Raw genomic sequence first — 12,289 nt, forward strand, 5'->3', positions numbered from 1 at the left:
ATGTGTTCTGCTCCCAACTGCCATGTGTTCTGCTCCCAACTGCATGTGTTCAGTTCCCAACTGCCATGTGTTCTGCTCCCAACTGCCTTGTGTTCAGCTTCCAATTGCATGTGTTCAGCTCCCAACTGCCATGTGTTCAGTTCCCAACTGTCATGTGCTCAGCTCCCAAGTGCCATGTGTTCAGCTCCCAACTGTCATATGTTCAGCTCCCACCTGCCATGTGTTCAGCTCCCAACTGCCATGTGTTCAGCTCCCAACTGTCATGTGTTCAGCTCCCAACTGCCATGTGTCCAGCTCCCAACTGCCATGTGTTCAGCTCCCAACTGCCATGTGTTCAGCTCCCAACTGCCATGTGTTCAGCTCCCAACTGCCATGTGTTCACCTCCCAACTGTCATGTGTTCAGCTCTCAACTGTCATGTGTCACTTCCCAACTGCCATGTGTTCTGCTCCCAAATGCCATGTGTTCTGCTCCCAACTGCCTTGTGTTCAGTTCCCAACTGCCATGTGTTCAGTTCCCAACTGCCATGTGTTCAGTTCCCAACTGCCATGTGTTCTGCTCCCAACTGCCATGTGTTCAGCTCCCAACTGTCATGTGTTCAGTTCCCAACTGCCACGTGTTCAGTTCCCAACTGCCACGTGTTCAGCTCCCAACTGCCACGTGTTCAGCTCCCAACTGCCCTGTGTTCAGCTCCCAATTGCCCTGTGTTCAGCTCCCAACTGCCATGTGTTTGAAGAATGACAGTTGGGAGCCGATTGGCTGAAGCACCATTTATCATACTCAACCAGTTTTATCAATCACAGCGAGTTTTATCACTCGTTTATAAATGAACCCCTTTGTTTCCTATAGTGACGCGTTTCACATTACTGTGCGCCTATGAGCAAGCTCATCTCTTTACCGCCTGCCATATTTTTGGTCTTTTCCACTACAGACCATGCCCCCCCTATGCTGGCATATCCCCCCCCCCCCCCCAATGCTGGCATATCCCCCTTCCCCGTCCCCTTTCCCCCAGCTAATTTCCCTAAAAATGACTCCATTAGACCCGCTCCATTTGCACTTTGTGAGGACTTTTAGAATGTAACAAGATTGTCAGGATAACTAAGGGAGATACAGGAATTCTGGAATGAGAGTACAAACAATAGCACCTCTCCCACATGGAAAGCGCTGCCGGCAGACTTACTAGCACCATAATAGCACCACAGTCCTATATTCATATTAATATTTACACATTCACTGGGATATAACAGATGTAAGAAGAGTTCCTTTATACCTGGCACAGCTCTGGGTATGGGGTACGGGCTGGATGTACGTAGCTGGATCCGTCCCTTGTGTAACATTATCCTTGTTGGATGTTACATAGAGTATTACACAATCACTGAATTATACACACAAATAATGTCACCAGCCACGTGTCTTGTTTTCAAACGTCCTTTTAATACAATGTCAATGAGTGAAACCATTTATAGAGTTAATACAAAACACAGGCTAGAAAAATAGTCTTATTTTACCATAATCTCTCCCTCAATAGTAAATCCCAATATTCTAGCAGGTAGCGTCATGTTGGTCCTTGTACAAGAACTGGACTATGTGATGTTCCAGTGGAAGCCACTCACCTGAGTGTTACCTTAGGCCGGGCCTAAGCGGAAGCATGTAAAGCGTGCGTTTCACCCATCCAGTGCTGTCCATTGTGACACCCAGCAGACTCATCCCGTGTATGAGCAAGGTAACCAACGATGGAACTACAAGTCCCAGCATGCCCTGGCAGCTAGAGACTACCTGATGCTGCTGTTCTCTAGTGGACTGGCTTATGATTAGTGTCTGACCACAGAATTGCCACCACCACAGTGTGTATAATAAGGGGGGCTATTTATCAACGTATGGAGAGAGATAAAGCAATAACCAATCGGCTCCTGACTGACATTTTTCAAGCACAGCCTGTGACATGGTAGGAGCTGATTGGCTGGTACCTTCTCCCCATACTTTGATGAAGATCTCTAGGTGCTCTCTCATGAAATCTAAGTTGTGATTTGGATGCTCAGTACTGTCCCAGAACTCCTGGTCTATACCAGCAACACTGATCCCTTATTATTAATGGTTCACTTCCTCACTGAGCCACCCAGGGGATACCTCTCATACTATGAAAACGGTTTGTCAAAGCCGCCGATGATCGGACCAATGGATTTAGGGTTACGCGCTGTGCTGATATTCACGCAGACAATTTTTTTCCTTGTGTGCGTCTTAGTCTGACCACGCACCCAGCCCGAGGACTTTGTACAGTAGCAGCATTTACATAAAGATGCAAACGTAACTGAGGCAAAAGACGCAGAGATGGCAGTGTCTGACTCAGGATCAGGCCCTTAAAGCGGCAACAGAAATAACTGATGAACCAGCTGTGACAAAACCGTGCAACAGTAAATCCCCCACAGGTGTAATATGTGAGATCTGGGACAGTTGTAGTCTCCGACTTTCCCTCTGGAATAATATTTATTTGCAGTTTAGGGCCAGAAGTTTAAGAGAATATTGATTCTGTCTTAAGGCGGCGCGTCAGATGCGGGAGGCAGCCAGTATTCAGGAGAATCCGGCGTGTGTGAGGCACTAGGTGCCTCATTACGATTTGTATGCACATGCAATGCAGCTGCGACTTTCTAGGCTGCAGAATTACTATAATCATCGCAGGTGAATCTCCTGCCCAGAATAAAGAGTACAGACTGCCACCGGAGCCATCGCAACGTCAGCAACTGTGTACATATACAAATGCCACACATACACAGCACTGACGCAGTAACGAGGAACATCGACTTCCCGAGTGGTTCTCCGGCCACACAGACTGGCTGCAACCATAGCGACATTACCGCCATGTCTCTACGTCCATAATCGCAGCTGGAGACAGAGACAATGGCCGCCACTCCCCTGTTACCTCCCACATGCGGTCCGTTCCTGTCAGTCGCAATTCATCCTTGCGAGCGCCATCGCACAACTACCGTGGCGCATGTGCAGAGCAAACGCGGTGCATGCGCAGTCTGTCGTTAATCGCTCAGTTGCGTGAACATCGCACTATATGTCAATCAGAATCAGGCCCCAGGAGCGTGTGATTTCCCTGTGGCAGATAGTGCCTCATGCCTCAGTGATGTGCCTCATACCTCAGCGATGTTCAGCCCACCATACAGTATCCTTGCCTGTACTGTTATGAGGTAACAGACACACTTTAAATCTGATATATTTTATTGGAGTATCTGACTGTAAAATATCTGTCTATTCAAAATGAAGCATTGTGGATCCCGTTATATAAAACGCGTTGTAATCGGGTCATTGTGTTAATTGCAGTCTGACGCACAATCGCTGCCAGATTTAGCTGGTTACTTTGCTTGCCGGATAAGCCGTCATTGTTCCCTGTTTTCTGAATTCTGTCCCTGCTTTTCCCGCCTTGTCCTCTGACCGTGGCTGAGCCTTTAGTTACGGCTATGTGCTGCTGCGTGCGTTACCTCACACACATCGTACATGACCAGACGCGTTTTGCTTGCACCAAATACTCTTATCCTGGGGGTAAAATGTCTCTCCTTAATGTACGTTTCATCTTCTGGGATTTATAAACCTCTGGTTGAGCACCCCGGGTAACGTATACAGCGACAGCGCCAGGAAGATCAGTAGCACGCAGGCCAGCAGCAGGCCGCAGACGTGCCACTTATAGTGCCTCCAAACCAGCACGCAGGCGATGCGCAAGGGGTTCAGCAGCCAGGCCAGACTTGTGTTGGGGCGACTGGGTTCATCGTTTTATTGTAACAAACAAGCAAAAAAAACAACATCAAAACACAAAAAAATAGACAAACAAAAGGAGAAAGAAAACAACAACAGAAAACAAATTATAATCCACGCCATACAATGTATAAATAAAATTCTTTACAACGTACACAACTCAAATTAGTGCAAAGAGGGGAAGTGATTCCCTATAACGTGAGAAAATGAGGAAAAATAAAACAAATATAATATTACTAAGGTGATGACAACAAAAATAAAACGTCACTAGTGATGTAATGATGAAGTCACACATCAAACGCAAACCGTGATGGACGGTCGTGTGGTCACCGGACTGTACACAGTGACTGATATTGAGCTTTTATCTCTGCTGAGCGTGTTATTAGGGTTAGTTTTATTGCCTTATCGGATCTCTTGTCTCATATATGAATGTGCTGTATAGAACTGGTTCGGGGATAATTGACGGTACCCTCTATCTTTAAATATTTCTGTAAGAATGATAATTGATATAACAAACCCTCATAGTGCATCCTGTACCCCAATTACAGGATCAAACAAAAATATTCATTTAGGGCAGTGGTTCACAAACTGGGTGTGCCACGTCATGGTGGTCCATTAACAAATCAAATCATTTATGGTCAATGAGATATGCAAAATCAGTGCCGGTGGCTGCCAAACAGAAACACAGCCCTGTCGCCCACCAGATGACTACACCTAAGGGAGGCAGGGAAGTACATTTCTCAATAAGGAACTTTTGCCCTGGGGGTGCCATGGAAAACGCTGATAGACGGGTGATTCAAGAAAGTTTGGAAAGTACTGATTTAGGCGGAGATGCTACAAACTTACTAAAGAGGAAAAGTGGAGCAACCAATCAGCTTCAAGCTATCATTTATCTAGTCCATTCTCTAAAATAACAGCCAGAATCTGATTGGTTGTTTGAGGAACATCCAATCTTGTCCTCCTTAGAAGGTCTGATACATCTCTACTAAGAGGCCTCCAAACATCTTCTCTTATTTCCCTGATTTATCCGGCAATACCCTCAACTGGAGATATGGAGGGAAAATTGTTGGTGACACCTTAGTAGTTATCGCCACCTACATCCCGCCGACGGGTGAGTGGGACGTGTTGACAATTTGCAATGGGCAAATTGGTGCACATGCGACATAGCCGTAAAACGGGCCAAGCTATGGCAAACGCTTCCCAAGAAGATCGCAGATAGCGTGATAATTCCTACAGAGCATCCATGTTATTACCTAGAACAGAGGAGGCAGATTGTGGCCGGGGGAAAGCCTCTCTGCTCAGTCTGTGCTCCCTACTGATCCCCTCTGTGCCACCTCTCAGAAAAAACTAAAATAATTCACACAAAATAAATGTTTCTCTTGGAACCCATCACAAAACCATAGAGTCTATGATGGAAAGGACAGACACTGTTTTCCGCGTCGGAGTCTATCTCCCGGTCGCCTCCTCATGCGCCTAGCAGCTTCTTGACCATGTAGCCCGGCATGCTGTAGAGGAAGAGGGCCACCATGGCCAGCAGAAGCAGTGCCAGGACAATCTTAATGATGAGCCACTTGTAGCGATTACAGATGAGATACTTGATGGACTTAAGCGGGTTGAGGAACCAGATGAAAGACGTGTCGGGCCGACTGTCCGAGGCAGCCACATGAGCAGTGGGAGGGAACGGGGGGGGGGGGGGGGGGAAACAAAAACAACAGGTGCAGTTTGTTAGTCGGGACGTATTACAGGAGGTTAGCTGCCTGAAATGGAAAATTAGTGGTGTTAGTAATAATACATTAGTAAGTGCAGGGGCCGGATGGCAATGGGGACCGGGGGGCGACTGCCCCATGGGCCACTCTGATCTTTCCTGAAAAAGGGGGAGATATATGAAAGCTTGAAGAAGGATAAAGTAGCAACCAATCAGCTCCTAACTGTCATACTTCAAACACAGCCTGTAACATGGCAGTTAGGAGCTGATTGGCTGGTACTTTGTCTCCAAGCTTTGATACATCTCTCTCAAGGCCTGACACTGAGAGAAACGTGGTGTCCTTAGGTGTCATAATAAGCGTATTACGCAATGCACCTCATTCACTGTATAAAGCACCTATAGGGCTAGTTATAGGGTCTCACTGTCCTACACCAGCAGATTATCTCATAAGGCCCAAGTAGAGGAAATGCAGGTTATGCTGCAAGATAACATGGCTCCATGTACTGGTCACCAACCTACAGTTGAAGCAGCCATTTTGTGAGCTACATTTCAGCCTATCGGTTCAGTAGGAACTTACAACATCTGAGACACGAGGAACACGGTGCCCCATGACTCAGTGATGTGCTTAGTTCCCAGTGAATCGAATTAATATGGGTTCAGACCACAAAATGGCTGCCTCCAGTGTTTCTAGGCAACTGGTTCACCTTGATGATAAAGGAAAATTACCAGCTAACCCAATATCACATTTTGGGGGAGATGTATCAAACCTCTGAGAAGGGTAACGTGGAGAAGTTACCCAAAGCAGCCATCATCTTCTAGCCGCCATTTATCCAGTACAGTCTATACAATGCTATGGGCGACTTCTCCCCTTTATCTCTCTCCAAGGCTTGGTGCATCTCTCCCAAAAATGTGATATTTTGATGCAGTGAATTGCAGATCGGTGATGAGGGTTTGATACATGTCCCCCTTTATGTCTTAATAAAATAAACTCTATACAGCGGTTAATCCACTGGAAGAACGGTCCTAAATATCTGCATCTTAAAGTGATCCTAAAAAGCTAAGGAGTAACTTAATTGCATGGTCTTACATCATTTATTATAAACTATTATATTGAGGCTGTTTAGTTATGGGGGGGGGGGGGGATCACATAAAAACATTAATGTAAGTTAATGCTGTATTGTAACTAAAGGAAGACAGTAGAACCATAGACCTAACTCATACAGACATGTTCCAGACTCATTAGTGTAAGATGTGGGTTCTGGCTGCTGCGGAGTAAGTGTGCCCCCCACTACGGTGCTCCTCGGATACGTGTGGCCTGTTATGCTGTGTCCTATCACATGGTGAGAGCAGCCTGGGAGCACCTACACATGGGGAGTCACCACGCACAGGAGCACCGGTGGCACAGCCAGGACAGGTGGTGGGTGTAAGAAGATGGCGCTCACAGAGACCACCGTGCGTACTGCTACAGATACCACAGGCCGTGTAACATGTATGAGTACATTACAAGTGTGGGTGACTGGCTCCAGTTGTAGCCTCCATCTTCCGTCATCTTATTCCCCCATCCCGCTGCCTCCAGCTACTAGTGCCAACACCTGGGCAATTTCTAAGTTTCGAAAATAAAGAAGTTGCTAAAACTAAAACCTATTTCCGATGGGAAGAGTGATGGAATGTAGACGGGTGCAGTGTGTGTGCTGTGACTGTAACGGAGCAGACAGCCTCAGTGTAAGGTGCATCTAATGGAGCAACAATACAGGGTGCACAGCTGTAAAGGATGTGAGTACACAGGTGTCCAATCCTCCGGGGATTCAGCTCCGGACCAGACTGCTGACACAATCCTACTGGAGACCTGGTCACAGATTCTACATCCTACTGAAGACCTGGGCGCAGATTCTACATCCTACTGGAGACATGGGCGCAGATTCTACATCCTACTGGAGACCTGGGCGCAGATTCTACATCCTACTGGAGACCTGGGCGCAGATTCTACATCCTACTGGAGACCTGGGCGCAGATTCGACATCCTACTGGAGACCTGGGCGCAGATTCTACATCCTACTGAAGACCTGGGCGCAGATTCGACATCCTACTGGAGACCTGGGCGCAGATTCGACATCCTACTGGAGACCTGGGCGCAGATTCTACATCCTACTGAAGACCTGGGCGCAGATTCTACATCCTACTGGAGACCTGGGCGCAGATTCTACATCCTACTGGAGACCTGGGCGCAGATTCTACATCCTACTGGAGACCTGGGCGCAGATTCTACATCCTACTGGAGACCTGGGCGCAGAGTCTACATCCTACTGGAGACCTGGGCGCAGATTCTACATCCTACTGGAGACCTGGGCGCAGATTCTGCATCCTACTGGAGACCTGGGCGCAGATTCTACATCCTACTGGAGACCTGGGTGCAGATTCTACATCCTACTGGAGACCTGGGCGCAGATTCTACATCCTACTGGAGACCTGGGCGCAGATTCAACATCCTACTGGAGACCTGGGTGCAGATTCTACATCCTACTGGAGACCTGGGCGCAGATTCAACATCCTACTGGAGACCTGGGTGCAGATTCTACATCCTACTGGAGACCTGGGTGCAGATTCTTCATCCTACTGCAGACCTGGGCGCAGATTCTACATCCTACTGGAGACATGGGTGCAGATTCTACATCCTACTGGAGACCTGGGCGCAGATTCTACATCCTACTGGAGACCTGGGCGCAGATTCTACATCCTACTGAAAACCTGGGCGCAGATTCTACATCCTACTGGAGACCTGGGCGCAGATTCTACATCCTACTGGAGACCTGGGTGCAGATTCTACATCCTACTGGAGACCTGGGCGCAGATTCTACATCCTACTGGAGACCTGGGCGCAGATTCTACATCCTACTGGAGACCTGGGCGCAGATTCTACATCCTACTGGAGACCTGGGCGCAGATTCTACATCCTACTGGAGACCTGGGCGCAGATTCTACATCCTACTGGAGACCTGGGCGCAGATTCTGCATCCTACTGGAGACCTGGGCGCAGATTCTGCATCCTACTGGAGACCTGGGTGCAGATTCTACATCCTACTGGAGACCTGGGCGCAGATTCTACATCCTACTGGAGACCTGGGCGCAGATTATACATCCTACTGGAGACCTGGGCGCAGATTATACATCCTATTGGAGACCTGGGCGCAGATTCTACATCCTACTGGAGACCTGGGCGCAGATTCTACATCCTACTAGAGACCTGGGCGCAGATTCTACATCCTACTGGAGACCTGGGCGCAGATTCTACATCCTACTGGAGACCTGGGCGCAGATTCTACATCCTACTGGAGACCTGGTCACAGATTCTACATCCTACTGGAGACCTGGTCACAGATTCTACATCCTACTGGAGACCTGGGCGCAGATTCTACAACCTACTGGAGACCTGGTCACAGATTCAACATCATTATGGAGACCTGGGCGCAGATTCTACATCCTACTGGAGACCTGGTCACAGATTCAACATCATTATGGAGACCTGGGCGCAGATTCTACATCCTACTGGAGACCTGGGCGCAGATTCTACATCCTACTGGAGACCTGGGCGCAGATTCTACATCCTACTGGAGACCTGGGCGCAGATTCTACATCCTACTGGAGACCTGGGCGCAGATTCTACATCCTACTGGAGACCTGGGTGCAGATTCTACATCCTACTGGAGACCTGGGCGCAGATTCTACATCCTACTGGAGACCTGGGCGCAGATTCTACATCCCACTGGAGACCTGGGCGCAGATTCTACATCCTACTGGAGACCTGGGCGCAGATTCTACATCCTACTGGAGACCTGGGCGCAGATTCTACATCCTACTGGAGACCTGGGCGCAGAGTCTATATCCTACTGGAGACCTGGTCACAGATTCTACATCCTACTGGAAACCTGGTCACAGATTCTACATCCTACTGGAGACCTGGTCACAGATTCTACATCCTACTGGAGACCTGGGCGCAGATTCTACAACCTACTGGAGACCTGGTCACAGATTCTACATCCTACTGGAGACCTGGTCACAGATTCAACATCATTATGGAGACCTGGGCGCAGATTCTACATCCTACTGGAGACCTGGTCACAGATGTTACATCCTACTGGAGACCTGGGCGCAGATTCTACATCCTACTGGAGACCTGGGTGCAGATTCTACATCCTCAATGTTGTTGCAGATCTACAATCTGCATCTGCTGAAAGGGTCAAGTCACCGTACCTTGGCCCTCATTCCGAGTTGATCGCTCGCTAGCTACTTTTAGCAGCCATGCAAACGCATAGTCGCCGCTCACGGGGGATTGTATTTTTGCTTTGTAGGAGTGCGAACGCCTGTGCAGCCGAGCGGTTACAAACACAATTTGTGCAGAACAAGACCAGCCCTGTAGTTACTTATTCTGTGCGATAATTGCTGCGATGAAGGTCCCGGAATTTACGTCAGATACCCGCCCAGCAAACGCCCGGCCACGCCTGCGTTTTTCCAAACACTCCCAGAAAATGGTCAGTTTACACCCAGAAATACTTCCTGTCAATCGTCGCTAGAACATGTACAAAACCGTGATGCTCTTTGTACCCGTATGCCGCGCGTGTGCATTGGCGTGCATACGTATGCGCAGATTAGCCCCGTTCTGCCATGATCGCTGCGCTGCGAAAATCCGTAGCGAGCGATCAACTCGGAATGACCCCCACAGTCTCTTCCAATCTCTGGCAGACTAAGTTGATATGTGAACTGTCCACCTCTGCTACATAGGGATTCATTAACCCTTTTCTTAGGGCCTTCCAAGCTGCTCTTACCATATGTTGGAACACACTGCAACAGCTTATGGAGTAGATATATTAAGCTTTGGAGAGAGATACAGTGAAGAAACTTCCAATCTAGCACAGGCTTTGAAATGACAGACGCTGATTGGTTACTTTGGGAAACTTCTTCATGTTCTCTATCCAAGGCTTGATACACCTCCCCTATGGGACGATGGCAAACACCAGTGAGTACCCAATTACTGCACATGTGCCCAAAATCCCAGAGGAGAACATAACAAGGACATATGAAGTAGTGTTCTGAACAGTAAATGTTATAACATGCCCTCTGTGTATTATACAGAAGGAAAGAGGCATCTGCAGGTTCCTGGTGACCTATTCTTGCACAAATATGTATGAAAGACCCAGTACACAATCCTGTGGAAATTTACCTGCTAGCGAAGATGTTGACTTAAATCATCCTCTACACCAGTGTTACCCAACCTCGGTCTTCAAGGCGCACTAGCAGTCCAGGTGTTAGTGATATCTAGGCTTCAGCACAGATGGCTTCATCAAAATAACTGAGGTGCTCAAGATTGTGGCTATCCTTAAAACCTGGACTGTTAGTGTAGCTTGAGGACCATGGCTGGAAACCACTGCTCTACACTGTCTGCTATAACTGTTGGCTTGTACATTGCTTGGCCTCACGGCTCGCATGTTGTGAGAGGTGCTAGTTTTATAGCAATGGAGGAAACCTCATTAGGAGAATGTTAGTGAGATAAAGCAAGGACAGTACCAGAGAAGCCCCTCATGCTCCCAGGATCTTCTTCACCAGATATCCAGGCATGGAGTAAAGGAATAGGCCCACCATAAGGAGGAGAAGGATGAGGATGAGTATTTTCAGAATCAGCCAGCGATACGTATGCCAGATGAAGTAGCGGATAGACTTCAGGGGGTTGAGAAACCAAAGGAAGCTGGTGTCTGGCCGGCTGGAGCAGAGGTGGTGGGGAGGAGGAAATTAGGACAGGAGAAAAACAGAATGTAGGAAAATAATGTGACATGATAATCAGCCATATTTATGAGACAGCGAGTGGACGTATGCCAGAGCTATAGGTCATGCATGTATAGAGAAACCTTGAGGCAATATTTATTATCATGGACCTACATATGTATACCGGCTAATGATGTTTCAGTGTGTGAAGAATCCACGGTGTTAGAAGCATGTGATCGGATAAAGTCAGACAATACTGCACTAATTTACTGTGTCCCTCTGCGGATGGGGACGGAAAAGAGAAGAAGCTCCCATAAAACTCCATAATTAGTGTCTGTGTCACCAATAAAAGGTCCAAAGTGTGGATCACATTGCTTATAATATCTACACCAAAGGCAATGACAACCAGTTGAATCACCCACCCAACAGACCACCAGTGGCAACCGTTCATCTAATGGTAAGTAGGACCAGCCTCCTAGTGGAACGCCCCCAGCTAAGGACCAGTCACGGGTGTATTACAGATGAAGATCTGAGCAAGACTGGGCAGAATGAAAGGCATGACCCCTTTTAGCATTACAGACTCACAGTTTAGCCAGGTACCAAGGCTTACAAGAATCTGACAGACCTACTTGTAGTCTTACCAAGGACATTTTACCTTGTTTAATCCTTTGAGTCTATTTCTGTACAATAATGGGGTTGTGCACTTTAGTCCATCCATTGTTGAACTAATTCTCAAACTTACTGTCCAGTCTCTGAACAGATGGCTGAATACTTTGTATATATGGATATATGTATGTATATATGTATTTTTGCAAATACATAGGGAGGTAGTGCGATCACAAATACATTTTTCTAGGTACACTTGCAGTTTTTGAAGTAACTCGGCAGGGAGGTTGTTCCAAACATTGTGGAGAACTAACCACAGATCTTCTGTGGACGTAGGCTTGCTCAAATCCTTCTGTATCTTCATGTAATCCCAGACAGACTCGATGTTGAGATCATGGTTCTTTGGGGGCCATAGCATCACTTCCAGGACTACTGTTTCTTCTTTACGTCTACGGTCCTCAATGTTTGCATG

The 12,289-nt window shown here is 47.6% G+C and overlaps 1 protein-coding gene across 24 annotated transcripts in view; it reads right to left on the reverse strand.

The window, feature by feature from the left end:
• Positions 1–1,413: 1,413 nt before the first annotated feature.
• OTOF (otoferlin) overlaps positions 1,414–12,289 on the reverse strand; it is a 516,469-nt gene continuing 505,593 nt past the window's right edge. For 14 of the 24 annotated variants that reach the window (XM_063914989.1, XM_063914999.1, XM_063914996.1 and 11 more), the window contains one exon: positions 1,414–3,756. In XM_063914989.1, coding sequence (XP_063771059.1) covers positions 3,570–3,756 — 187 coding nt within the window. In that variant the 3' untranslated portion in view covers positions 1,414–3,569. Of the gene's footprint in view, positions 5,399–11,016; positions 11,210–12,289 lie in introns of all 24 variants that reach the window. The other 10 variants (XM_063915001.1, XM_063915004.1, XM_063914997.1 and 7 more) reach the window with 2 other exon arrangements.

This window comes from Pseudophryne corroboree, chromosome 4, assembly GCF_028390025.1.
Source record: "Pseudophryne corroboree isolate aPseCor3 chromosome 4, aPseCor3.hap2, whole genome shotgun sequence".
Taxonomy (NCBI): Eukaryota; Metazoa; Chordata; class Amphibia; order Anura; family Myobatrachidae; genus Pseudophryne; species Pseudophryne corroboree.